Below are 27,657 nucleotides of genomic sequence, written 5' to 3' on the forward strand. Positions count from 1 at the left end.
GAATATAGCCCCACACTTCCTAGCTTTATGAATTACAAATCTGTGTGGAAACAGAATTCAGTCAGTAACTACAATTGTTGCATTTGACAATAAATGACAATTGTGGGTTTTTGTTTTATTTCTATCACGTTGTAGCATACATTTTGAAAGCAGTGTGTCAGTGATTTTATTCTCCATTGTTTATTTTAATTTTGGATAAACAGAAAATATTCAATATTTCCCCCCCTAAAAACAGCAGTGGCAGTGTGTAATCAACCTGGCATTTAAATGCTTACAATTCTAGATAAAGAAATACATATTTGGTATTTTTTAACAGTACTTGAATAAATAAACCCACTAAAAAAGAATGGTAATTTTAGGCATTACGAGTGGGAGTTTTAAACTGCATCAAAATAACGTTGTTGCTAATCCTTCAAATGTATGAAAAAGTGATGGATATTTGACAGCAATGATCAGGGCTCACGCTATTTTTGTAATGCATACATTTTTGTCCTCTATACACAGGTGTTACTCATTTCATTAATCAAGGCTGCATTGCTCTGAGGTGTGTCAGCTGCTGGGCTCTTGTTCCTTCTGGTTGATATTGCAAAAGGAACGCTCTTCATGCTATGAGCGGTGAGTCAATCATAGAAATGTATGTTTTCTTTTCAAAACAGCTCTCTGTTATCTTCATTAGGTTTTCCAAGCTAATGGATTGATTGATGAGTGTTCAAATGTTTCTTTCTGATAATTATTATATGTAATCTTCACTCTTTTACAGAAATGATTATCGATGGTGTGGAATCAAGCTGGGAATAAAGGAGTCTTCCACAAACAGAAGATGAAAGCAGGTAAATAAAGCTTTTTATGTGAAGGAGTTTTATCGTTGTGGACGTGCTGAGAGACCTCGCAGCGCTATGCTAACCCAAGAACAGCACATTATCAGTGATAAAAACATGTTTTATATATAAATGTGAAATCCATCAATGGTAGACTAAACAATCCGTGTATCTACCGTCCAATTGTTTTTCTTTGTTAAACATGTTAAGTTACGCTTAGTTCTGCAGCTTAACGTTGCATTCGGAGAAAAACACGGAGATGTAATCCATTTAGCCAAGCCTGGCATATTTTATTATAAGGGCTGCACGCATCACTCTCACGGGGACAGCCTCCACTGGAATGAACTGGTTCCACACACACGTGGCAATCAAGAGCTGTGATTAGCCTATACACAAGTTATTGAGCCGTTTCCGCTCTACATCCTGAACTCCTCCCTTCGATGCAATGCACTTCCGTTTTGGCGGACTGGGTTTGTTTTGCTAGCTAGCTCCGTTGTGCCGACAAAGCACTGATATCGCAGAGACAAAGAGGATATAACAATTACAACATGAAGAAAAGTGGTTCGGGAACTACGTGTGCGGTAGTTGGTTGCAATCACTCGAGAAAGCACCTGAACGAGTGGTTAGATAGAGAGTGCTACGACCACAAACCAGCACCCAGCACCCAGCCATGTTGTTCATTAAATACAGATAAACACAACAAATACTGCATGCATTGTATTTTTTAATATTATATATGAATATTTTCATAGTGATGTAATTGTGTGGGCTGCTTTTATATTTTAATTTGTAATACCTGTTAGGATTAAACATGTGATCTTTCTTGTTGAAGCCATTTCTTTAGTTTCCTCTCAACAATTAATTAATTCAGTGTTATTTATGTACAGTATGAGCTTAATATGAATGATGAACTGTGTTAAAAGAAATTGTAGCACTCTAAGGAACATATGAAATGCAATAATGCAATAACAGTGCAATAATGAAATGAAATTACATCAAACTTTATTTTCACTCAAACAGTACAGGCACATATGATATATTGCACAGCATAAAGAGATCATGTAAATTGTGCATTATGTAAACAACAGACAACTGTTGGCTCCTGTGGGCATGACTTAAATAAGGCAGTTTATTTTGGTTTTAAAATGCTGAGATATTTACTGCAGAACTGTAACCTTCCCTCGACAAAATCGTCAACAATTTTCGGGAGCATGTGGGCAAAGTAGAATGTGCGCAGCCTTATGATATGCCTTCAGACTGTCCATTGCTTTTCCATCTATTGCCATGGATTGAACGAAGTAGGAGCAAATTTTGCTGTACGTTATGCTGGGCCACGTCGTCATGTTATCCTCCCAGTTTTGCACTGAATTCGGGTGGGGGAGAGTAACGCCATCTCCAGTCAAAGAAGTAGAATCGTGTTCCCAAGCTAGCATCACTGTTAGCATCGAAATCGCTGTGTTTACACCAGTGCCCGTCTGACTGTTTACACCGGTTTACACCGACAGACGCTGTGCAAAAGACTTCCGGCGGAAATGAAGTGCATTTGTGTAGGGTTATGGCGCTACCCGTGGTTTGGCGCGTAAACTTGTCTATAGGAGGCAGGCATGCATCCTATACCCCTTGTCCTTGCGCCTCACTGTGGCACAAGCACAACATTGCACATCACATGGAACAGTACAGTACCACATACAAGTGAGGACATATATCCCATCAAATCTCAACAAAACACGTAAACGGAAGAGCGTCTGAGAGGCCCTTTTGCTTTTTACCTTACTAAATAGAGAACCGCAGTGACGCGTCGTAAAACCGGAAGTAAGTTAGCATTTTTAGCACTTCCGGTTCCTTCCTCAAAAAGCAATGCATTTTTTCCATAGGGTTTTGAAAAATAGCTCGAAATAAGGTCTGTGGTTGACACAAATTTAAGAGGTAAATCACGTTTTGTTCTACGACATTAAATACATCAGCAGTGACCCCACTAGGGATTTTTGAGGAGTTTACGTGTCTGAAAAACGATGGTTGTTACCGAATGGCTGAATAGGACTACAGAAATTGTCGAGGCCGTTGTACGTCATTACGCCGAACACGTAAACACTCACGCTAAGTTTGTTTTCCCCTGTGTTCTGCTTGAAAGCAAGTACCTGCCTATCTTTAGTATCTGTATATCTATATCTGACCATTAGAATCTGTATTTTTGAAATTGTCGTTTTTAACACCGTAGTTTTACAAATGATAGAATAATTAATTACCAGTGTTTTCCAATTTTACTCGGCAGTTCGTTTCGTTGGCTAACGTTAGCTAAAGCTAGCGCTACTAGTTAGTTACGCAATGGTTTGTTGCTTTGCTCCGGGTTGCAGCCACAGGTCTTCGCATGAAACGTGCTTGTTCTATCGTTTCCCGGCCAATGTTTTCCAAAGGAGAGTCTGGATTCGTGTCATGAAGTAAGCTGACGTTACATTTTTGTCCATTTCACGGTGAAATGTAAATAATGGGTAGTGACTGTATCGCCGTTATAGAGATGGCGCTGCTGAAAAGACCGCAACATAAGTAAAGATAATGAATACATCCTATTAAAACCTGTGTGGCTTATATGATAGGTCTTATTAGTACAAGCAGCATAACGTTTCAACATGTAACTAAAGATTGTAGTCAGGGAAATCAGTTTGACATATTGAACTAATAACAAATCACCTCTGGCTGGCAGAGAACTCTCTGCTCCATAGCTTCTCTTGGACGTAAAATCACATGTACATTTTACATTTATATTCAATTTAATATTCCATCCCTCACATACTTTTGTATATATAATAACTTATATTTTGTTTTTCTTGTTATGCTGCTGCAACACAAACATTTCCCAAATTGGGATCAATACAGTAATATCTTATCTTAATTAATTAAGAAATATAACTATTATAATTAGTGTAGCAGCTGACACCTATTTTCAATATGGATTAATCTACCATTTATTTATTTAGTTCAATTTTCATCTATAAAAATGTCAAAATAGTGAAAATGTTCACGAGATTTATCAAAGTGCAAGGTTATATCTTTAGATGTTTTGTTTTAGCCTATGTACTGTATGTCTTAATGCTCTTACATGTGACGGTGTGACTTCCATGAAACTAATATTTTATATCTTCCCAACAGACGAGCTGACAGGAAACCTAACACTCTAACAACCACAACATTGCAAAGGCGAGTAAATGTAAATTAAAAACAATTCACAATTTTTTTATTTCTTCTTCCTTGCAGTGAGGTGAAGCTGACCTTGCACTTGGTACCAGTAAGGATGTTCCTCACGCAGGCTGAATGTTTCTCCTTCCTTACTGACACAGAAGCCCTTGATTTGCAATGCTTCACTAATTGTCATTTCCCTGGCTCCGTAGGGACACTTTACCTCCAGCACAGCGGAAGACCCTACCAGACCATCTGGAGATGCCCCCAACAATCCTGATAGGGAGAGCCACAAATCTGACTCATGGACCTGCATCTGAGTTGCAGTGGTGAATGCCCTGACGCCCTCACATTCATTCATAGTCCCCCACTGTACAGACAAAACACCATCAAGGGCCTGTTGTTGCCCTAGCACCCTGGCAATAAAGGAAGCAGTCACACGCTTTGACCTCAGGACAGCTCCAAAGTTGCTGGCAGTCAACCTTCCTTTCCTGAACAAATGCCAGTTTGGGTTGGTTCGCTGACCAGTGGTAGCCACCTGAATTGCCCTCTGTTGCGCTTCAGACAATGCCATGCTTGCCACAATTGCCTATAGTGTTCCTCTTCTGGCTCGGGGGAGAGAAGCCAAAAAATTCCTGAGAACCTGCCCCTGAGTCTGTCCCTCAGCCAGTCACGATCTTCGGAGGTGGGCTCTCTTGTCAGCGGGTTAAATTAGTTATTGGTTTCAACAGTCACATTAAAACAGTTACTAAATCAGCTTACTATCACCTAAAGAACATATCTAGGATTAAAAGACTAATGTCACAGCAGGATTTGGAAAAACGTGTCCATGCTTTTATCTTCAGTAGACTGGACTACTGCAATGGTGTCTTCACAGGTCTCACTAAAAAAATCTATTAGAAAGCTGGAGCTGATTCAGAACACCGCTGCTCGAGTCCTTACCAACACTAAGAAAGTGGATCACATCGCTCCAGTTCTGAAGTCTTTACACTAGCTTCCTATGTGTCAAAGAATAGATTTCAAAAATACTGCTGCTGTTTATAAAGCACTGAATGGTTTAGGACCAAAATGCATTTCTGACCTCCTGCTAAATGATGAACCATTCAGAACTCTCAGGTCTTCAGGGACTGGTCAGCTTTCTGTCCCCAGAGTCAGAACTAAACATGGTAAAGCAGCGTACAGTTATTATGCTCCAAATATCTGGAACAAACTCCCAGAAACCTGCAGGTCCGCTGCAACTCTTACTACTTTTAAATCCAGGCTGAAGACTTTTCTTTTTGTCGCTGCTTTTAATTGAACTATTCATATCTTAGACTGCACTGTAACTTTTATCCATGTATTTTTTCTTTTAATGTTTATTTTATTAGCTTTTAACTGATTTTAAATGCCATTTTCTTAATGTCTTTCATTTTTTGTAAAGCACTTTGAATTGCCTTGTGTTGAAAAGTGCTATATAAATAAACTTGCCTTGCCTAATAAAGATTTCATGTGACATATACAATTGATTTGTTGATGGGAATTAATGTGAATAAATTAACTCTAGGTTAACGGTACTCTTGCTATCACTACTCACCGAAACTATAAACCTTGTCCCTCATGCTAGCCCTGACAACACCGGTAAGCACACCTTCATCTAGGCTGCACTGTAACGTGTCCTGACTTGTAGTGGTTCTCTCCTCTATCTACACTCTTCTTGTCATCTTTGTAAAACGATATCAGACTGGTAATTGACACAGCCATGACTTCTAGTTAAATTCAATGTGGCTAAAATGAAAAGCTTTGTTAAAATATGCAAGCACATGAAAGTGAAATTCAGCTTTATTGTCAAAAATTCTACATGTGTTATACATCCAGAAATATCGAAATATCGTTTCCCACAGTGTGACATGTATACATAAAACAAAAAGGGCCTAGATAAACGTGGTATACATTAAACAAAACGGGCCTAGATAACCGGGGTATACAGTTTAAAATGTTAATATATTTAAAGTGTTCAAAGTGCAGTTTCAGTGCAAGTCAGTTGAAACAATCTTAAGTTGGCGTGACGTTGAAGTCGTGCGACCCTGCTGCTGTACTGGCTTGTAGTTCGTTTATAGCATAACGTTAGCATTTCGCTTTTGGCGACTAGATTTATGATTCAAAAATTATAAAAGTAGGGTTGACATGTGGAGATTATCCGGCTGAACAAAACGTGATCCCTCTCTTAAATGTGTGTCAACCAAAGACCTTATTTCGAGTTATTTTCCAAAATCCTATGGAGAATTTGCATTGGTTTTTCGCGAAGGAACCGGAAGAAGTTTACTTCCGGGTTTTACGACGCGTCACTGCGGTTCTCTATAGAGAGGCGAAGTCACGCCCATCTACTTCCGGTCCATGGGACCCCGGAAGCGAAAAATTATACATTGAATTCAATGGAGAGAGAAAACGTATCTTTTGATCCCGTTTGAATTGTGCCACGAACTACACATATGATGTTTGTCAATCTTAAACAATCATTTCCATGTCAAAAAAGTTACATTTTGTCGTAAAACTGTTGACTATGAAAAATACGCGACTACAAAGACTACAAATCCCAAATCCCATTCTGGGTCGCGCATGTGATGTCACAGGCGATAATGCTCCAAGTGGTTGCGAATCGTAATTAAAGCGAAGAAGAAGATTTCATAACTGATTTATTCCCTCCAATAAATATAAGAGATTGCTCCAATAAATTCACTTTTACAAGATGCCTGTGTGCTTTGTACCATGTTGTAATCACACAAGTGATCATACCACTTGCTCGTTCTATCGCTTCCCGTCTGATGAAAGGACCAGGAGTCGCTGGATCAGACATATCAGGTAATATCATAGGTAATATACATGTTGTGGATGGAACATAGTCAAGTTAGCTACCTAGCTAGTAGTGAGCACGTTAGTTAGCATTACATTACTTAGCCTTGTCATTTTTAGTAGCCTTACCATGAAGTTATTATTTTATTACATGAAGTACACCAAAATGTTAAACAGTAAGATTAGTCATCATGGTAAGTATTTCGTGAAACATTTGAAGAGTAGCCTACTGCGCCCTCCACCGGGTGCTAAGGAAGCAGTTCAGGCAGAGTCGAAGGAAGGCAGGCAGGCAGGGAGCTTTGCATGACATTCTTCTGGACATGTGTCATTGTGATGACAGTGAGGGTGAGTCAATCTGTTTGTTGGAAAGACAGTAGTTGAGTGATTACTGAGAGAAAATTATTAAAAGAGATAATTATTCAGTGTTGTTACTTTAAAGTGTTGTTACTGACCTTTTTCTCTTTTATTTTCTTTACCTCACCTGTAACTGCTGAGACCCTGAGGAACATGCACACTGGACTGACCTGCTCTGGCAACCTGATTTCCACTGTACGTAATAGTATTTGGTTATGGTGTATTATTTATATACATCAAAGGCACAATGCACCCCCCAGAGAGACACATGTATTGAGTGTGATATTTTGCATAGGTCATGTGAAATCATCTTTACATACTAGAAAACTGTAGGAGCGGCAACTTGTTTTGAAATTGAATTTTTAATATCCGATAATAAAGTTGATCTGTTTTCTTTATTCTTCTCTCTTCCCAGCTCCATCCATCACCGTTCTCTGTTCCTGCAGGTCCTGCTTGCTAATCAATGCTCATATGTTTTTACACAGTTACAAATAAAGTCAATGTACTGTATGACATGAAGTTGTGCTTCATTCTGAGTCAATAATAAATTCATTCTGCCTTCAACTGCAAAATGATTGTGGACTGCACCGACATCCATGTAGCTGCCCCCCAGTAAGATGAACCAAGCAAAGCTGACATGAAGAATTTGTGAAATATTGGTAATTATTTGGAAAAAATGACTGACGATGCAGAAAACTTTTTTTATTTAGGAACAGTGGTCAGGTGAAGCATTTATCACTACATATGTGTCACACTTAAAAGGCCAAACACACTGGCCAAACACACCTCGTTTACAACTCCCCAGTTGACAGCCATGACTCCGTCTAAATTGTACCCCCCAAGCACCCTCTTCATGAGGGACGCGCATGGAGTGGATGAAAGTCCCGACCTCAGCACAGCACAAAAATTGCTGTCTGTCAACCTGCCCTGCCTGTGTAACTGCCACTGAGGATTTGTCTGCTGTCCTACGGTGGCTGTCTGGATGGCAGCTTAATGGTCTCTGCTCAGTCGCATTGAGGCAAGAATTGCCTCAAGCCCCCGACCCCCATGCTCCTTCACCAGCTCCGGCACGTTGAAAATGGCCTGATGTAGAGGCTGCAGCTCCGGCTCAGGTGACAAAAGCCATGCCATGCCACGCTGCGCCCCTCAGTGCAGACCTGAACCAGTCTACTTCCTCAGTGGTGATGTCTCTGGCCAGTGGGTTGTATGTCTCCTCTTGCTGTTGGTAGAGTTGAGACACCGGCTGGACTACTTTTGAAGTGCCAGGCTTCCTCCACTGGCACTCAACTTCTGTGGAGCTGATCTGCCACATGGCAAATATTGCCAATGCTGCAGCGTGGCTGCATTTGTACATCCTCCGTGCACAACCACAGACAGCGCTCTGCATCGCGCCATCCTCTCCCATGTAGATCTGTACAAATAAAGTAAGTACCATGTTTGTTAACATGCTATAATAGATTGAATGAGCAATACAAGGATGGTCCAGATCTGGGGGTGGGAGGGTTTATTTTTCCATAGTTTTGTTCTCTTGTCTGATTGTTGTTATTGTTTGTTTTTTCTGAATTTTTTGTAATTTGTGTTGTATTGGTTGTGATTGTACATTGAATTTTTTTAAATGTGTATTACATTTTTGAAAAACATTTGATCAACAAAAAAAGAATTTTTGATCAGGATCTAGACTCAGTGTGTAGTTTATGAATTAATCAATGCTCTCTACATTAGGAAAACACATACCAGTGTACCAGAGGGAGTCACACACAGCTGTGCCTAGATAACCAAACAAATTGACAAGATAACCAAAATCCTTGAATCTACACACAGCAAATAAACTCAAATGACACAACGAGATGTAAAAAGGAGATCACACATATAGTCGATATAAAACTGGCCGCTTCAATCTGAAGAGCAACTAAAACAAAACACGGGAGTGTACCTTGTTCTTGTGAACACTAATGTTATCCACAGCATATACAGTACACCCGTTCTAGGTTCTGATTGGCTCTCTAGGTTGGCTCTCTAGGTTGGCATTCTAGCTTCTGACTGGCTGTCCAGGTTGTCAATCACAGCCGTGGTTCATATTATGCTTGTCGACTCGTAACATCGCTAAACTTTTTTTCTTGACGGTTTTCTCAGTCAACTAATGCTATTGATAACAGTAACATAAATTAACAAAAGCCCTGCACACTGCAGTCATTATATGCCGGGTCTGTGGTTCATCATCTTCTTTTTCATTCTCCTCCTTATTGACTGACATTAACCTGTTAACATTGCACTCATATTACTCACCGAAACCTTGTAAAGCCGGTCCCGCATGCTGGCTCTTACAGAACCGACTAACTCCCCTTTCGTGTATGTACAGCTCTCAACGTGCCCAGACTTGTAGTGATTTTCACCTCGTTTTATACTTTTATTCTCATTCTGAAAGAATGAGGTGAAATGTGCCAACGTGACGGCCATCTTTGTGTTGGTGACGCGTATTGTGCGGGACCAGAGACATGTAGTTCACTGAGCGGCTTCACACAAAAAAATGTGTTACTTCACAGTTTTACGACACATTTAAAAAAATTTGACTTGCAAAATGTTATTTTAAATTGACAAACATCGTATGTGTCATTCGTGGCACAATTCAAACGGGATCAAAAGATACGTTTTCTCTCTCCATTGAATTCAATGTATAATTTTCCGCTTCCGGGGTCCCATGGAGGCTCCTGGAAGGGGAGGGACTTCGCCTCTCTATTTTCAAATGGTCCTTGGAGCGAGGGGCGGGGCGAAACTCACAGAAGTGATTTCAAAACAAAAGCACTCGTTTGCTAAAATCACACTTTGAATCACCACAGTATCCTGCTGAAGGAACGGTGATTATTATAAACAAGGATAATTTAGCGATCACAACGAAAACGGCCAAGACATATATTGAGCCCAGAGAATGGATGTTACTAAGGGCTGTAAATATAATAAGCCTATGTCTAAAATGGACAACATTGTTAGGAGATTTAAACTATAGCCTACTGCGATTCTGCACTGCGGTCAACTCAGCCGCCTCTCGAGTTTGTTTTTTCAAATCAGCTGCTCTTCATTATTCCTGCTATATTTGACGAGTGATACAAATATTTGTTACCATAAGTTCTTAAGGAAACTGACACTGTTGGACTCGGTTCTAGTTTGACTTCTACCAGAAATAAAATGAAGAACTTTTACTGTGTACTTTGTGAGCAATCCTCTGTCAAAGTCCCCTCCATAATGCATGTTTTCTGCTATCTTTGATGAATGATAAAAATACAATTTTACCATTAGTTCTTAATGAAATTGATACTTTTTGACTTGGTATTAGCCTACTACTTACAATAAATTGAAGTACTTTTACTGTGTATTTTTTGAGAAATAGGCTACTCTGTCAAAGTCCCCTGCTGATAACAAAATCAAGCCACTTCTGCTAAGTTTGATGAGGGAATTCTTTTTTATTGCCATTAGTTCTTCGTGAGATTGATCCTGTTGGACTCAGTACTAGTGAAACTACCCCCACAAGTACTATGAAGTACTTACTGTGTACTTTTCCAACAATCCTATGTCAATGTCCCCTCCTGAGAACAAGAATGCATGTTCTCATTCATAACACTCAGTTCGATGTCTTGAGGCGCATCCCTATGGGATGCGCCTCAACGCGTATGCAAACAGAAGCATCAATCTCATTACCCCAATCCTGATTGGCTGGTGATCTTGACGTCTACGTCAGGGAATCCACCCACCCTATAAGTAGCTTGCGCTACGACGCAGCGTCATTCAAACACCTCTTCTCGCTTCAGAGCACATCTCGAATTATCAGTAGCCGGGCTAGCTTAACGGTCCACAGACTGAACCCAAAGCTAACATTCGGTCGACGGGCGCTTGCCGGTTACTTTTTTGCTTTGCAAGAAGACTGAAAAATATTAACACACCAGTTAATATTGTAATCTGCCTCGCCGTTTCTTTCTTTCGAAATTACGGTAAGGTTCGATTTTTTCTTCAAGCTAGTAACATACCTGTTGCTAGCTTTTCTTCCCTCCACACCGACACCACGGTAGCGAGGACGTTCTCTTTTCTCTCTCACACCAGAGGAGACGGAGATCAAAACAAAAGTTATTAACACACCAGTTAATATTCTTTAAAGAATAAAATCTACACCGTCGCTTTTTCCTTTTGAATTAACGACAAGGTTGGATTTTTTTCTCAGTAACGTACCTGTTACTAGCGTGTCCACTCCACGCAGACACCCCGGCGAACAAAGATGGACCCTTCTCTCCCTCACACCAGAGGAGTCAGGGACTCGGAGGCTCGGCTATGCGGCTGCAGGTTTAAGATCTCAGGCACACTCACACCAGGTATGCTCGTCCTGCCTCGGGCTGGAACACGCCCAGGTGGCTATCAATAACCCTGGCTCGTGCGGGCATTATGCCCGCTTCACCATTAAGAGCCTCCGCTGACGGCTAGCACGCCAAGCTAGCTTGTCGGGACAGGACCCCCTCATGTCCGCTGATTCGCCGGCCGGCAATCAAGACATGGTGGCGTCCGCCGCAGAGATTGAGCCCCGCGCTGTTACAGGCTGGGGCTCAATAACAGCGGCAGCCGCTGAACCGGAGCCCCGCGCTGGCAAGAGCCGCGAGAGCGGAGCCCCGCGCTGTGTCAAGCTGGGGCTCCCAACTGGACCTCACCATGGTTCCACCCGCGGAGGATGTCCTTGAGTTGGACTATATGGAGGAAGAAGAGGATGCCTCTGAGTTCCTCCTGTCCGACTCGGATGAGATCTTCGTTTCATCGGCTCAGGGTGCAAAGCCGGGAGCGATGTCCGCTCTCCCTGGCGAAAGCACACCAGCTTCGCCCTGCCTAAGTATGGACTTGCAGGCCGTGTGTCAACGCGCTGCGTCCAGGCTGGACATCCCATGGCCTGAAGTGGCCAAGGAGACCTCCAGATCTCGCTACGAGGGGAAGCAATTGCCCCAAGATACGAGGACGAAGAGGCAGCTCCTTCCAGTCTTTCCGGAGATGCTGGACGAGGTGTCGGTCTCGTGGAGAGACCGCCCTTTCAGCAACAAGGCCCCAATCCAGGGTACCTCCTCCCTGGATTGTGACGGTATGGAGAGGCTCGGCCTGCTCCGCATGCCGCCCATGGAACCGCTGGTGGCAGCCCACCTCCAACCGAGGCTGGCTTCGACACCGAGCAGGAATCCCACGCTACCGGCAAAGGCAGACCGTTTTCAGTCAGCGATGACCGAACGGGCCTATAAAGCCGCAGCTTTGTCCGCCAGGGCACTCAACGTCTCTTCGCTGCTGACCGCCTACCAGGCAGAGCTCTGCGAAGACTTGTCGAGCGAACCTGAGCCTGCAGTGTGGGATGAGATCGCAGCGATCACAGACATTTGCCTCCGTGTGCAGCGCTGTGCAGTCCAAGCCACGGGCAAAGCACTGGGAATTATAGTGGTACAGGAGAGAGCCAGGTGGCTCAACCTGACGAACCTTCCAAACCGGGAAAAAGAGGATGTTCTGGACATGCCTATTGTTCCCGAGGGCATATTTGGCTCCGCTCTAGCTTCGATGCAGCTGAGATGCGAATCAAAAATGAAGGAAGACGAGGCTCTCCAGCTCTGTCTCCCCCGAAGGGTCCAGCCGCCACCTTCAACGGTCCCGCGGCAGGCCTTCACTCAAGCTGCCTCACGTCCTGCCCGGTTCAAGATACCAAAGCAGCAGAGACCAAAGCCCGTCCCGGGTCCCCAGCCCAGGCACGAGGCGAGGATGAGCTGGCCAAGAAGATCTCGGGTTCCGGCAGCTGCCGCTCAGGCACAGCCGACCCAGGTTTTCAGCCACCAGGCGAGGAAGAAGAAGCGGGCGGCCTGACAGCCTCTTCTCCTCTCCTCGACGAGAGAGCTGGAAGTTCCCTGTTCCCCAGCTCCAGAGCACGTTTCAGTGTTAGATGCTCATGTGTTTTCGGGGTGCCACCATGCCCCCATCTTCCCGCCGCCTCGAGTGATGCCAGAACGTCATCCTCAAGTTCGCGCCATAAGGGAAATGGACTTAACATCAAAGACAGCAAGTTCCGCTGCCTGTTTAAGTCACACAAACACATGTCATCATTATTGTTTCCTAATAAATCATTTTCCACTGTCGTTTCCAGGCTTGAAGCCAAGGGCGCAGTCAATAAAAATGAAAATTAAAACAATAAAAACAACAAACAGTCTGTCGTCTACCCCTCTTTTGAGAGCGGCTACGGCCTCTCTCAAAAGGCGGACATTAGACGGGATTGTAAAGGAACCACCGCCACGCGCATGCGCAGTGTCGGCCGGGGTGGTCAACCTGGGGTACCACCGTGTTCAGACACTAGAGGGTCCCATAACACAACAAATAAAGACACAGGGGGCAGACGACAGAGATGTGACATCTCCGCTCGCTTTAAGAAGCGAAAAGTGGAAGATGCTCACAGATTCTGCTTGGGTTTTCAAGACAGTAACGCGGGGCTACAGGCTCCAATTCGCTGTCACCCCCCCTCGCTTCTCGGGCATTCTGTATTCACAAGCCCGGGGAGAGTCGGCCCATATTCTAGAGCAAGAGATTTTCTCGCTACTAGAAAAGAAGGCAAAATCGATAATACCCGCGAACAGAGTCAGAGCGGCTTTTATTCCAAGTATTTCCTCGTTCCCAAACGGGGAGGGAACGGAATTCGGCCTATACTAGATTTGAGAGCTCTGAACAAATATCTCGAAAGATACAAATTCAGAAATGCTCACTCACATATCTCTGTTGCGTCTCGTTCGCCAAAATGACTGGTTCACATCAGTCGACCTGAAAGATGCGTATTTCTACACCCCAGTATATTACCCACACAGGAAATATCTGAGGTTCGCCTTTCAGGGTGTCTGTTACGAGTACAGAGTCCTTCCCTTCGGTCTGTCTCTCAGCCCGCGAGTGTTTGTATGGTGTGCGGAAGCCGCGATAGCCCCATTAAGACAACAGGGTATTCGCTTGGCAACTTATCTGGACGACTGGCTGCTTCTCGCACAGTCGGAGCAAGAGGCTATTACGCAGACGAATGTCCTCGTAAAACACCTGCTCGATCTGGGTTTCGTAATAAACACAGAAAAGAGCATGTTGTCCCCAGCCCAGACTGTACTCTTCCTGGGCCTACACCTGAATTTGGTGCCCTTTACAGCCTGCCTGTCAGCAGAAAGAGTGAAAGCCTTCAGAGCTTGCCTCGCTCATTTCCGGCTACGCAAATATGTTCTCTTCAGATCATGTCTGCGGTTACTGGGGCTCATGGCGTCAGCCATCCTGGTGGTACGACTGGGACGCTTACACACGAGGGAGTTTCAGCGCTGGGTAGCTGCCCTCAGACTGGACCCCGCGCGTCATGGCACGCGGAGAGTGATGGTCACTATGAAATGCGTAATGGCACTGCGCCACTGGCTACACCCGACTTTTCTAGTACGGGGCGTGCCTATGGGTGCTGTCCTATCGCGGAAGGTGGTCACCACAGACGCATGTCTGACGGGCAGGGGGGGTATATACGAAGGTCGACCTGTGAGGGGTCTCTGGAGCAGAGACCTCCAACGGTCACACATAGATTATCTGAAACTTTTAGCGGTGTTCCTCACCCTAAAACGCTTTCTGCCTTTTCTCAGAGGACATCATGTCCTCGTGAGGACAGACAACACGACCACAATATTGTATATAAACTGCCAAGGCGGTTTGCGTTCTCTCCAGTTACACATGCTGGCACGCAAACTGATCTTATGGAGCTGCGGATGTCTCCTCTCTCTGAGACCGACCCACGTACCAGGAGTGATGAACCTCGGGGCAGATCTGCTGTCCAGAGGTGCACCACTATATGCAGACTGGACTCTACATCCAATGGTTGTGAGTCAGCTGTGGGTGAGTTACGCCCGAGCCGCGGTAGATCTGTTCGCATCAAAAGAAAATGCTCAATGTCAGCTGTTCTTTTCAATGCGCGATTTAAACGCACCGTTAGACGTGGACGCGCTCGCGCACGTTTGGCCTCCGGTCCTTCTGTACGCGTTCCCACCCCTGGCTCTGATACCCCCAACTCTGGCCAGAGTGAGAGAACAGCGCCACACACTGATCCTGATAGGTCTGCACTGGCCTGCAATGTACTGGCTGGCGGAGATATATCAGCTGCTGTGCGGGCAGCCGTGGCAGCTCCCACGCAGGGACATACTGTCTCAGGCGGGGGGGACGATCTCTCACCCACACCCAGAGCGCTTGGCACTATGGGCCTGGCCCGTGAGTGGTACAATCTGAATACAGTGGGTCTCCCGAAGGAGGTGATAAACACGATTCAGAGTGCAAGAGCTTCCTCCACCAGGTCTCTCTATGACTGTAAGTGGAGGGTGTTTGAGGAGTGGTGCCTGCAAAAAGGACACATCTCTTTTCAATGTCCTGTCGGGGCGATTTTATCATTTCTACAGGACCTAATTGATAAACACAGAGCTTTCTCTATGATCAAAGTGTACCTGGCTGCTATTGCTGCATGCCATGTGGGCTTTGAGGGAAAGACGGCTAGCCAACATCCTTTGGTCTGCCGTTTTATGAAAGGGGCTCGCAGGCTCCTCCCTGTTTCCAGGTCACTGGTGCCCTTATGGGATTTGGCAGTGGTTTTAGATGGGCTCACTCGACCTCCATTTGAACCCCTGGAAGAAGCTGACATGAAACACCTGTCACTGAAGACAGTGCTGTTACTGGCTCTGGCATCTGCCAAGCGAGTCAGTGACATTCATGCGCTCTCTGTACATCCTTCATGCACTCAGTTTGCCTCGGGGCATTGTGGCATTTCCTCCGCCGCTGTGTTCCTCTGAGGAACAGCGGCCGAATTTGCTGTGTCCAGTTCGTGCTTTACGCACCTATATGGACAGGTCAAAAAGAGTTTCGTTGCAATGACCAACTCTTTATATTCTGGGCTAACCCTCAGAAGGGCAAGCCCATTACCAGGCAACGGCTCTCCCACTGGATTGTGGAAGAGATTGCTCTGGCTTATACGAGTCAGGGTTTGCAGGCACCAACGGGCCTGCGTGCTCATTCTACTCATGGACTGGCTACATCCTGGCCTTTGTTCAAGGGTGTTTCCATCCAAGACATTTGTGCAGTAGCGAGCTGGTCCTCACCGCTCACTTTTGTCTGCTTTTACAGGCTAGATGTCTCTGCTCCAAGTATGGCCCGCGCAGTGCTGGCCCCCGTGTTGAGACAGGGTTCTACCTGTTAAGTTCTGGTTGTTTTGGTGATTTTTTAGAGATAAGCATGTCTAGCAAAACGGGAGTTTCAATATCCCATAGTAAGACATCGAACGGATTGTTATGAATGAGAACTAGAGGTTACTTACGTAACCCCAGTTCTCAGAGTAACATGAAGTGAGATGTCTCACCAGACGGCCCTTCTTGCTAAGGCGAAGCGAGAAGAGGTGCTTATTTTGAATGACGCTGCGTCGTAGCGCAAGCTACTTATAGGGTGGGCGGATTCCCTGACGTAGACGTCAAGATCACCAGCCAATCAGGATTGGCGTAATGAGATTGATGCTTCTGTTTGCATACGCGTTGAGGCGCATCCCATAGTGAGACATCTCACTTCATGTTACTCTGAGAACTGGGGTTACGTAAGTAACCTATATTTTCTCTGCTATTTTGAATAAGCGTTAAAAAACCCTTTCTTCATGAGACTGATATTGTTGGACAGAGTATTTTAAGAGGATGGTAGACTTGATATCAGCAATACTTCCAGTCAGTACTCCGGCAGCAGCATTTTACCCCTTGTAAAGTCTTTAGAGTCTGGCCTGGATCGCTGGTCCCAACTCCTTCGGTACACTGACAAACTGTCACTCTTGTTGGCCTCTTATGATGCTGCTGTCTTTTAAAATATTATTATTTCTCTGCTCCAGTTCATTCCTCGCGGATTATTCCATCAGTCAATAGAGCTCCAAAAAATGTGTCCAATTCAACTAAATGTTTTGTTGTGAGTGAAGGCCAGAGCTACATTAAATTGTTTGATTGTGTAATTACAAGGTGAGAGAAAAATAAATCCACATCCTCCTTTGAAACCTATTTTATTTCCTTTTCCATGTTATACTTATACTTACTTGCATTAGAACATGTGCATGTTAAACTACATGCTGATATATCTTCCCCAGCCTCAAGGAAATACTTTCAAAATAAATGGATTCATAATTTTAAAAAAATTGATACAAATGTATAAATTAATAATGTTGTGTACAAATATTTCAAATATAAAATGAAAAAAGTTTACTTTTGAAATGATTTCTCCCAAAAACCTTTCTAAATTGTAGTAAATCATTAAAAAAAAGTTTTAGTCAATAAACGTTTTTCTGCCTAAAATAGTTGAAATTGAACGTAAACTATATCAAACACCACATGCATGGCAATTAACCCATTTGTTCCCGCTATTTAAATTGACTTTGGTTAGTTAATACAAATATTGATATTATATATGTGTATATATAGCATATAATTGATGCAGTCTTTCTGAACAGTTTTTAAAAAAAATACTGCAAATGAAGAATATTTTAAATTGTCTGCACAGATAGTGCCCTAACTTACAGCAGTTGAAAAGATTTGTGGGAGGATAAATTCTTCATGGACTTCAATGTCTCTAGTAAAGGGTGTTTTATGGTTACTTAATCCTCAGATAGTGGTTTGTTTAAATAACTAGTAACATTTTAATAAATATTGCAAAAAATTGTGTGTATTTCTTCAAGCACCACAAGATTCAGAGTTTAAAAGTACAATTATTGGCCATTTATTGTGTAATTTCTCCAAACACATACAGTAAAAATGCCTGTTTTTGAAGCCTTAAAATGGTGCCGGAAAAGGACTTTGCATTGTATTATACTTAAAGACAGGACTATTCAGTTAAGAAGAGAAAAACGGAAATCAAATTGTTATAATGGGTTATGTAACATTAATTTTTTTTTTTTTTTTTTTTAATAATCAAAGTGTTTTTATTGATTTTTGTATACAAACACACATCCAGTACAACACAAAATAACAAGACTCAAAATACACATCACATACTCACCTAAATACAGGTCTAAACTAAAGGAACAATAACAAGACAGGCATTCTTAGGTTAAAATGCATAAATAAACAACAATGTCCGACAGAAGAAAAAAATAAATAAAAATAAAAATAAAAAAAATAAAATAAAATAAAATAAAATAAAATAAAATAAAAATAAAAATAATAATAATAAAAATAAAAATAAAGGAGGGGTGAGGGGGTGGGGGGGGGGGTGCTGCCAGTTATGTTGAAGCAGATGAAAGCTCCCGTTCAAGATGGGCGATAAAAGGCTGCCAGACCTTATAAAACTTCTTAGTGTTGCCCTGCAATGTAAATCTAAGGTGCTCCAATTTAAGATGTGTCATTACCTCCTCTATCCATCGTTTATGAGATGGTGGTGTTGTCTTTATCCAGTTAAATAAAATCAACCTCCTGGCCAACAATAACGAGAATGCCATTGCTTTCTTCTGAGCAGTTGTTAGTCCTGCTTCCTCTGGTGCCACACCAAAGATGGCTGTCAGAGGGCCAGGCTCTATATTTTTATTATAAATAGATGAGAAGGCTGTAAAGATTTTGGTCCAAAAATCTTTCAGCCTGGGACAAGACCAGAACATGTGGCATAAATTAGCTGGCACCTGTTTACATCTAGGGCAAGTCGGATCAGTCCCCTGGTAGATTCTTGCCAGTTTGTCCCTTGAGAAATGAAGTCTGTGTAACACTTTAAACTGTATTAATCCATGTCTAACACATATGGAAGAAGAATGTATTAGATCCACTGCCCTACCCCAGTCCACCTCTGATATGTCCAACTCCAATTCCTCCTCCCATTTCCTTTTTATGAGATCAAGGGATGGGGAAGCCACCCTCTGGATATTGACATAAATCCTGGAAACCACCCCTTTAAAGGTCGGGTTCGTATCCAATAGCTCATCAATCCATCCACTCTGTGGGAGAACGAGGGATGAAGAGAATGTTTTTTTAACAAATTCTCGAACCTGAAAAAATCTGAGGTAATTAGTCTTTGAGGAAATGCCATACTCCTTCTCCAGTTGAGCAGCCGACATAAATATCCCATCTTTAAAAAGATTTCTAACACATTCCACCCCAGCTCTATGCCATTCTCTAAACGCTGCTCCCCCAAGGGCCGGGGTAAACAAATGATTGCCATAAACGGGAGCAGATAGGAGGGCGTTTCTGTTTTTAAAATGTGTTCTGAACTGGATCCATATCTTAATAGAATCATGTACAACAGGGTTATTAGTGTAAAGGTGTTTGCTTAAAGGCAGAGGAGCACAGACCAGGGAGCGCAGGGACACTGGGCTAGATGCATATCTTTCCATATGTACCCACACTGGGGTTTCATCATCGTCTAGCTGCGAGACCCAAAACAACAACTTATGTATATTGGCGGCCCAATAATAGTGCATATAATTTGGTAGAGCCAGGCCTCCCTCTTCCCTCTGTCTCTCAAGGAACTCTCTTCTTATCCGGGGGACCGTTTTATTCCAGATGAAGGTGGATGTACATTTATTCAGTTCCTTAAAAAATGATTTAGGAATGAAAGCCGGAATCGTCTGAAACAAATAAAGGAACCGTGGCATTATATTCATTTTAACAGAATTGATCTTCCCTGCTAATGATAGGGGGAGAGTTGACCATCGTTCCATGTCTAATTTTGCCTTATCCAGTGTTATCTTAAAGTTATGATTAAATAGATCTTTGTATTTACTTGTTACATTAATACCTAAGTAGGTAAACTTATCTTTATGTGTTGTGAAAGGATAGGCCTGAAATGACAGTCTCCTCGCCTGCTTATTAATTGGGAAAAGGACACTTTTCTCTAGATTAATTTTGTACCCTGAGACCTTCCCGAAGCCGTCAATAATATCCAGAACCACTGGGACGCTTATGATAGGGTTTGACAGGAAAAGGAGGAGGTCATCAGCGTATAGCGAAAGCTTATGGCTTTGCATCCCCCTGCGTATTCCCCCAAGTCCAACAGCACTCCTCAGCATTATTGCAAGGGGCTCAATTGCCATATCGAAGAGCAGGGGTGACAAAGGGCACCCCTGCCTTGTTCCCCGAAACAGGGGAAAGAATTCAGATATCACATTGTTCGTTCTTACCATAGCCTGGGGGCTTGCATATATTATCTGTATCCATGAAAGGAATTTAGGACCAAATCCAAACTTCTCGAGAGCCGTGAACAGGTAAAAATACTCTATTCTATCAAAGGCTTTGTGAGCATCTAGGGATAATACAATCTCAGGCTCAATGTTGTCATCCCCAGTGTATATCACGTTGAAAAGGCGACGGAGATTACTGGAGAGTTGTCTACCAGCCACGAACCCTGTCTGATCAGGATGTATTATCCCACTTGCCACAGGCTCAATCCTAGCTGCCAGTACTTTGGTCAATATCTTATAGTCACAACCAAGTAAACTCACTGGGCGGTACGATTCGCATTTAAGCGGATCTTTATTCTTCTTAAGGAGCACGGAGATCATAGCCTGTGACATTGTTTGAGGTAAAGTATTCTTTTCAAGGGCCTCTTCATATACTTTACAGAGTAGGGGTACAAGTTTAGGCGCAAATGTCTTATAAAATTCACTTGGGAACCCATCTGGGCCCGGCGCTTTACCCGTCTTCATATTCCGAATTGCCTTCTCTATCTCCCTCGTAGTCAGAGGTCCCTCTAATCTATCCCTTTCTGCCCTCTTTATGGATGGCATTTCTAGATTCTCAAAGAAGTTCTTCACTCGCTCGTTGTCATTTATTTCTGAGGTATACAGATCCTTATAAAAAGACTTAAATTGGTTGTTAATACCTTTCTGATCAATAATTTTGTTACCTTGATTATCACCTATCTCCACTATCATGCCAGCAGCCGCTGATTGCTTCAGCTGGTGGCTCAGGAGCTTACCCGCACGCTCACCATGCTCATAGAGATCCTGTCTGGACCTAAGATATAGATCCACCTCGCGTTGATTCGTTAAGACATCATATTCAGTTTGTAGCAAGATCCGCTTTCTATGTAGCTCCTCAGAGGGAGCTGTAGAGTTTACCAGGTCGACTTCTTTTATTTCCCTAGTTAATTCTGTAATACGTTTCATCTTTCTCTTCCTGTCACCAGCATTAAATGAAATTATTTGCCCTCGTATATACGCTTTTAAGGATTCCCACAAAATGCCACTACTTATGTCAGGGGTATCATTAAGCTCTAAGAAAAAGTCTATTTGCGAATTTATGAATTTTGTAAAATCGTCATCTGCCAATAGCCTGTTATTAAGACGCCACATTCTCTGAGGTGGCGTGTTTTCAGGAAAGTGAAGTCTCAATATGACTGGGCTGTGGTCGGATATTACAATACCAGAGTATTCTATATGCATTACCATAGAGGTCAGTTTATTATCTAATAAGAAGTAATCAATTCTAGTATATGTCCGATGTGGTGGAGAGTAAAAAGAGTACTGCCTGGAGGTTGGATTTACGAATCTCCATGGATCAAACATACCATATACCTCGCAAAAAGAATTAATGCATTGTGCTGAATTACTTAATACCTTGGATGTTGGGCTAGAGCGGTCCAGAGTTGAATCGAGGACACAGTTTAAGTCACCTCCTAGAATCAGATTATGGGTATCCAAATTAGGTAATAATGAAAATAGGTCCTTAAAAAATTGAACATTATCCCAATTGGGAGCATATAAATTTGCCAACACCACCGGGATGTTGAACAGTTTTCCAACCACAATAATATACCGGCCATGCTTATCTCTTATAGTGGTTGTTTCTATAAATTGTACATTCCTGTGTATAAGGATGGCCACTCCCCGGCTCTTACCATTGAAGTTTGAATGATAGACCTGAGTAAATCCCCCCCTACAGAGCTTAAGGTGGTCCTTATTCAACAAATGTGTCTCCTGTAAATAAACTATCCCTACGCCCTGGTCTCTCAAATGTGAAAATACCTTACTCCGTTTCGCTGGCTTATTGATCGCCCTCACGTTCCAGCTCATCAGTTTTGTGTCCATTCTGCTTGGATCCATGATTGGTGACATATCAGGAGACTGTAGCCCAATGTCACCATTGCACCCCTATGGTACCCATTATCCGGATAGCACCTTGAAGTCTTGGCAGCAAAAGAAAAAGAAAAAAGAGGGGGACTGGGAAGGAAGGGGGGGGGGGGGGGGATCACCCACACAGATACAATCAACATATAACACATAACATATATAATCATAAATACAATGCTCTTCAGCGAGCACTGCTGTGTCCAACCGGTCCACCATCTCCTGCACATCGAGCTAACCGTGTGCGGCTCCGTGTATTTCACATTATCAGAATCATAACATCACCCTTTTGACTCAATCCCCTAATGGGAAAAGAAAAACAAACGAGGGAGGGGGGGGCTCGAACAATGAGACCCTGAATAAGGCACAGTAATGAAATAAAAATAAACAGTAATACCATAGAAGGTATGCAACAGTGGCAGCGAGGATCAATAGTCCCTTAAACCTTGAATAGCGTACAACCGTAATATGAGGGAGGGCACAATAGCTCCCAAAAAGAATTAGGTTTATAAAAATATGCTTTGAATAACTACTGGAGTCCAGGTCTCCTAACTACACACAGTAACAACACAGCCCTGAATAACTACTGGAGGCCAGCTCCATAAGGTACAAACCATATATATGCTGGCGGCCAGGTCCCCGATCCCCCCACAGCAACAACGGAGCTCTGAATAACGACTGGAGGTTGGTCCTTAGCCGGAATCAAGGCAGTCCATTGTTTCACCCGGGGCTCAGTTCCTTTCTGATATAATCCACAGCGTTTTTCGGGTTCTCAAAGGTCTTTGTTTGTCCTCCTTCTGGCGTGATCACCAGGGTTGCCGGGTATCGCAACCCGTATCTGACCCCCGTGCAGGACCGCAGGAGGCCTCTCGCTTCTCTGAAGGCCGTCCTCTTGTTGTTTACCTCCTGGGTGAAGTCTGGGAAGATGTGAATGTTTCCGCTCCGACCCTCGGGTGTTCTCTCCATTTCCCTCGCCTTCCTCAGTATCTCCTCTTTCTCTGTGTAGTAATGGCACCTCACTACGAAGGCTCTCGGTGGTCCTACATTCCCGTCTCGCCTCGCTCCGAGGGCCCGGTGTGCTAGGTCCAGCGTCGGTGTTGCTGCTAGTCCCAACTTTTCCTCCAGTAAACCAGCCATAAACTCTGACGGCTTCTTGCCTGCCTCGGCTCCTTCTCTGACCCCCACGACCCGGATGTTATTGCGCCGTGAGCGTGCCTCGAGGTCTTCATTTCGTCCCTTGTGCTTCAGCAGCTCCTTCTCCATTTCTTTCAGTCTCGTCTCCATGTCTATTAAAGCGTCAGATTGTTCATTTAACGTTGCATCCACCTCTTTTCCTCGTTCGTTCATCCTGTTTGCCAGACTGCTAGTTTTATCACCAATCAGCTTCACCTCTCCCCGCAGCAGCTCAAACCGGGCCTCGGCGCTCTCCTCCAAACTCTTAGTCCACTTTTGCATCTCGGCCATCATTTCTCTTCTTCCCTTTTCTATTTCTTCTTTATACCTTGTGATCTCGGTCTTTGTCTCTTCTCTGTATTTAGTTATTCCGTCGTTGGCTTTTTTAATCTCCGACATCATGTCCTTAGCCCACGGAGGTATTTCAGCGTTAGCACGTAGTGGGCTAGCTGCGTCACTGCTAGCTGAGGAGGCCCTGTTGGTGCTGCTGCCCACCATGCGTTGTCTCTCTCGCCCCGCTCGGGCCGAACGAGAAGTCATCTTCGGTCCCAAACTGCACCAAAAATTCACCTCTCAGCTCCCAAAACCAAACGTTATGCGTCCAACCCTCCCAGTTGATAGAAATGTGTCGATGTTAAAAATTATTGACTACTTTTACACGGAGCTCCCGCACGCACGTCTTCACACGGCAAAGCACATCCGGAAGTCCGGTTATGTAACATTAATGACATACATTATATGAGGTCCTTGGCACTCATGGGTGTCTCCTTGGGTCATTTTGTGATCATGGGGTTTCACCCTTACAGCATCAGGACAATATCATATGGAGTCAGACACTGGAAGTGTGCTGGAGGCTGATGCGTTGACTGCAGGAGACTGATGGAAGGATGAGGTTGATGAGACTGAAGAATCTACGAGGAATGAACTAGCAGCTGAGAAATAATCATATATTAAAAGACAGCAGCTTCATAGGAGGCCAACAAGAGTGACAGACTGTGACCAGCTATCCAGGCCAGACTCTATAGATTTTCCAAGGGGTAAAAATACTGCTGCCGGAGTACTGACCGGAAGTGTTGCTGATATCAAGTCTACCATCCTCTTAAAATACTCTGTCCGACTTTAGAGGGGTCATTTTGTGATCATGGGGCCTCACCCTTACAGCATCAGGACAATATCATATGGAGTCAGACACTGGAAGTGTGCTGGAGGCTTTGACTGGGCCTGACGGAAGGATGAGGCTGATGAGACTGAAGAATCTGCGAGGTACGAACGAGCTGAGAAATAATCTTAAAAGACAGCAGTATCATAAGAGGGCAACCATGTGACAGAGTGTGTCAGTGAGCTGAAGGATAGACCAGCTATCCAGGCCAGACTCTAAAGACTTTCCAAGGTGTAAAAATGCTGCTGCCGGACTACTGACTGGAAGTATTGCTGATATCATGTCCACCATATAGACCCTCCAGAAAAACGCGGGCAAAAATCCTTGATTATGCGGGCTAAAATCCTTGATTATGCGATCAAACATGCAGGGTTTTATGTGATTTTATGCGATGAAATTGCGGGAAGTTAGGAAATATGCGGAAAGTTGCAAAATATGCAAAAAATGCGGGGGGAAAGAATAAAACAAATTTAAAATATTGGGTTGTCTTATTTATTCTCTCTCACACACAACCTGCCACTAACGTTAAACCCCTTTACTATTCAATTAAACACATTCAATGTTTATTTATTGTAAAAGCAATTGGGCTATTTTAACCTCACACACACACCACCCCCACACACACACACACACACACACTTCTCCGCCTCATTCTGTTTTCATTTACTCGTTCGTTATCTGACCAGCTTCAATCTTGTAGGCTACTCACTTCGTTTCTTGTAGCCCTCGAAAGGGTTTTGGAGGGTTGATCCCTCGGTGAACGGGAGTTGAATGGCTTTCTTGTCCGCAGCAGCAGAAAGCATTTTCGAATGTTTGAATGAATCAAAGTGGGTCGCCACCGTCGATTTTCTCTTATGCTGCAACACACAGTTGCACGGGGTGCAGAATAGTGTCCCCCCACTTTTTGCCCGGTCTTTAGTAGAAATGTTCGTTGGTAAATGAGCTCTATACAGTGTTGTTTACATTCTGTGATGCGCGAGCTGATGACGTCACGTCAAGACGAGTTAACTTTTTTTTATTCTCAACTTTGTGTTGAAAAATGCGGGGATTATGCGGCCTTTTGATAAATATGCGGCTTTTTAAAAATCTGCGCTATTTTGCTGATTATGCGGTAAATTCTGCGATCGCAGAATCGCGTTTTTCTGGAGGGTCTAACCATATCCTCTTAAAATGCTCTGTCCAACAATATAAGTCTCAGGAAGAAAGGTTTTTTAACGCTTATTCCAAAATAGTAGAGAAACATGCATTCTTGTACTCAGGAGGGGACATTGACAGAGGAGTACTGGAAAAGTACATAGTAAGTGTTGTATATTGATTATGGACTACGACATGGAGGTTGACCGTTTATTCAACACGTTGTTTCACACGCTCTCATGACAACACAACAACATTAACTGTATCCGGTTCACACATCCCAAAACCCTGGTGCCATCTTAAAGGCACAGTCACACCTGGTGTGACACATACATAACATTTACCCCCCCCCTTCAAGAAACCCAATTAACTTTTGATCTACTCTAGATGAACTGGGTAGACTGCCAGTCACCAGCATAGCCATGTGGATTATTCTTCCACGCAACAGGCTATGCTCTGAACATTACCCCTGAGAGTCACAGGCTCATAATATAGTCCATCAAGTATCTTGGTCTGACCCGGACACGGGCCGGATGAGCTTCGGGGCGAACTACTGGCTCAACCGGTTCAGGTGGGAACTCAGCTGGACCCTGAAACTGCTCGTCGGGTAAAGCAAAGTCCCTGTCCTCTCTGGGCCCTGGGTCCCCGATGACGGGCGGTGCCACCTTCCGAAGCCGGCTTGCATGCCACCGTGATCCGTCGGCCAGATGAAAGGTGGCTGACCCCAGTTGAGCGGTGACCTTCTTCGGTGCCGTCCAGAAGGATAGCAGCTAATGGTCCCGGTTAGGACGGTGAATCCTGACCCAGTCCCCCACTGTGAAGGAAGGCGCTCTCACCCTCCGTCGCTTGTCAAACCGCTGCTTCATGCGACGCTGAGCCTCTGCGACCTTGGCGCTCTGGCAGGGTGCAGCTGTTGGCGTGACGGCCGCCGGGGCCCGTAGCCGATCCAAAGGGAGCTGTAGCTCACGGCCCATCATCAAGAGGGCTGGGGAGCTGCCGGTAGTTGAATGCGGCGTCGCCCGGTAGTGAAGCAGGGTGCGGAGCAGCGCGGCTGAGAACGGAAGACCATCTGCCAGGTGTGCTCTGATCCCGTTCTTTAGGGTTTGGTTGAACCTTTCCACCCCCCCATTTGCTTGCGGGTGGTAGAAAGCTGTACAGATGTGTTTAATCCCCCTCTCTTCCACAAAGGTGGCAAACTCAGCTGAGACAAACTGTGGGCTGTTATCTGTAGTGATGGCGTTAGGACTGCCCCACCGAGCAAATAGAGAGGAGAGGAAGTCGAGCCGTTACAGACCCTGTGGAGACCACCTCTGGCCATTTCGAATGGAGGTCGTAGGCCACCAGGAGGAAGCGTTGATGGTGTGGGACGCCATGGAGTTCCCCACAGATGTCCAGCTGCATGTGCTCCCAAGGCGCGCATGGCAGCTGCAGGGGCGGCGGGGGTGGCGGGCCAGTTTTCCTACTGATCAGGCAGGCCGTGCACTCCTTCAACATTGTCTCTATATCTCGATCTATGCCCGGCCACCACACCAAATCCCTGCAGCGCTGTTTCACCTTCACGATACCCAGGTGGCCCTCGTGCGCCATAGCCAATACGCGTGCCCTGAGGTCGATGGGGACGAATGTGCGGAGGCCCCGGGCCACGCAGACACTGTTCCAGCAGGTCAGCTCGTCCTTGACCCGATGAAAAGGCGCCAGCTCCTCCGGGAACTTCGCAGGCCATCCCTCCCGGATGTAAGTGCTGAGCCGGGAGAGTGTGGGGTCCTCCTCCGACGCGAGCCGAAGGTCCTCCAGGGAAACCGCGGCCTGAAGCGGGGCGTGGAGCATGAGCTCTGACTCTGTTGCGTCCGGGCCCGCGCCGGGCGCCGGGGGGGGGGGTGACGCGGGAGAGCAGGTCA

The 27,657-nt window shown here is 44.5% G+C and overlaps 1 protein-coding gene and 1 long non-coding RNA gene across 7 annotated transcripts; one reads left to right on the top strand and one right to left on the bottom strand.

The window, feature by feature from the left end:
* Window positions 1-1,027: 1,027 nt before the first annotated feature.
* Window positions 1,028-5,487, top strand: LOC307028152. Its single transcript, XR_013804849.1, has 3 exons — window positions 1,028-3,256; window positions 3,966-4,013; window positions 4,205-5,487. It is a non-coding gene; the product is annotated as an uncharacterized lncRNA (long non-coding RNA).
* Window positions 5,488-18,448: 12,961 nt separating this feature from the next.
* On the bottom strand, window positions 18,449-24,168 carry LOC307036639 (uncharacterized protein). 6 transcript variants are annotated; one of them, XM_079677136.1, is made up of 4 exons: window positions 22,908-24,168; window positions 22,197-22,386; window positions 21,784-21,842; window positions 18,449-19,164 (listed from the first exon to the last, which is right to left on the bottom strand). In XM_079677136.1, exon 1 carries the CDS (start codon window positions 24,004-24,006, stop codon window positions 23,014-23,016), a length of 993 nt encoding a protein of 330 aa, XP_079533262.1. In that variant the 5' UTR covers window positions 24,007-24,168; the 3' UTR covers window positions 18,449-19,164; window positions 21,784-21,842; window positions 22,197-22,386; window positions 22,908-23,013. The 6 variants fall into 6 exon arrangements, 5 of the variants coding, with proteins under 5 accessions (XP_079533262.1, XP_079533261.1, XP_079533264.1 ...); XM_079677135.1 differs by having other exon boundaries at window positions 22,192-22,386; XM_079677138.1 differs by lacking the exon at window positions 21,784-21,842.
* Between the last annotated feature and the right edge of the window lie 3,489 nt (window positions 24,169-27,657).

The sequence above is a fragment of the Notothenia rossii genome (assembly GCF_949606895.1).
Source record: "Notothenia rossii genome assembly, chromosome: 1".
NCBI classification, from domain to species: domain Eukaryota; kingdom Metazoa; phylum Chordata; class Actinopteri; order Perciformes; family Nototheniidae; genus Notothenia; species Notothenia rossii.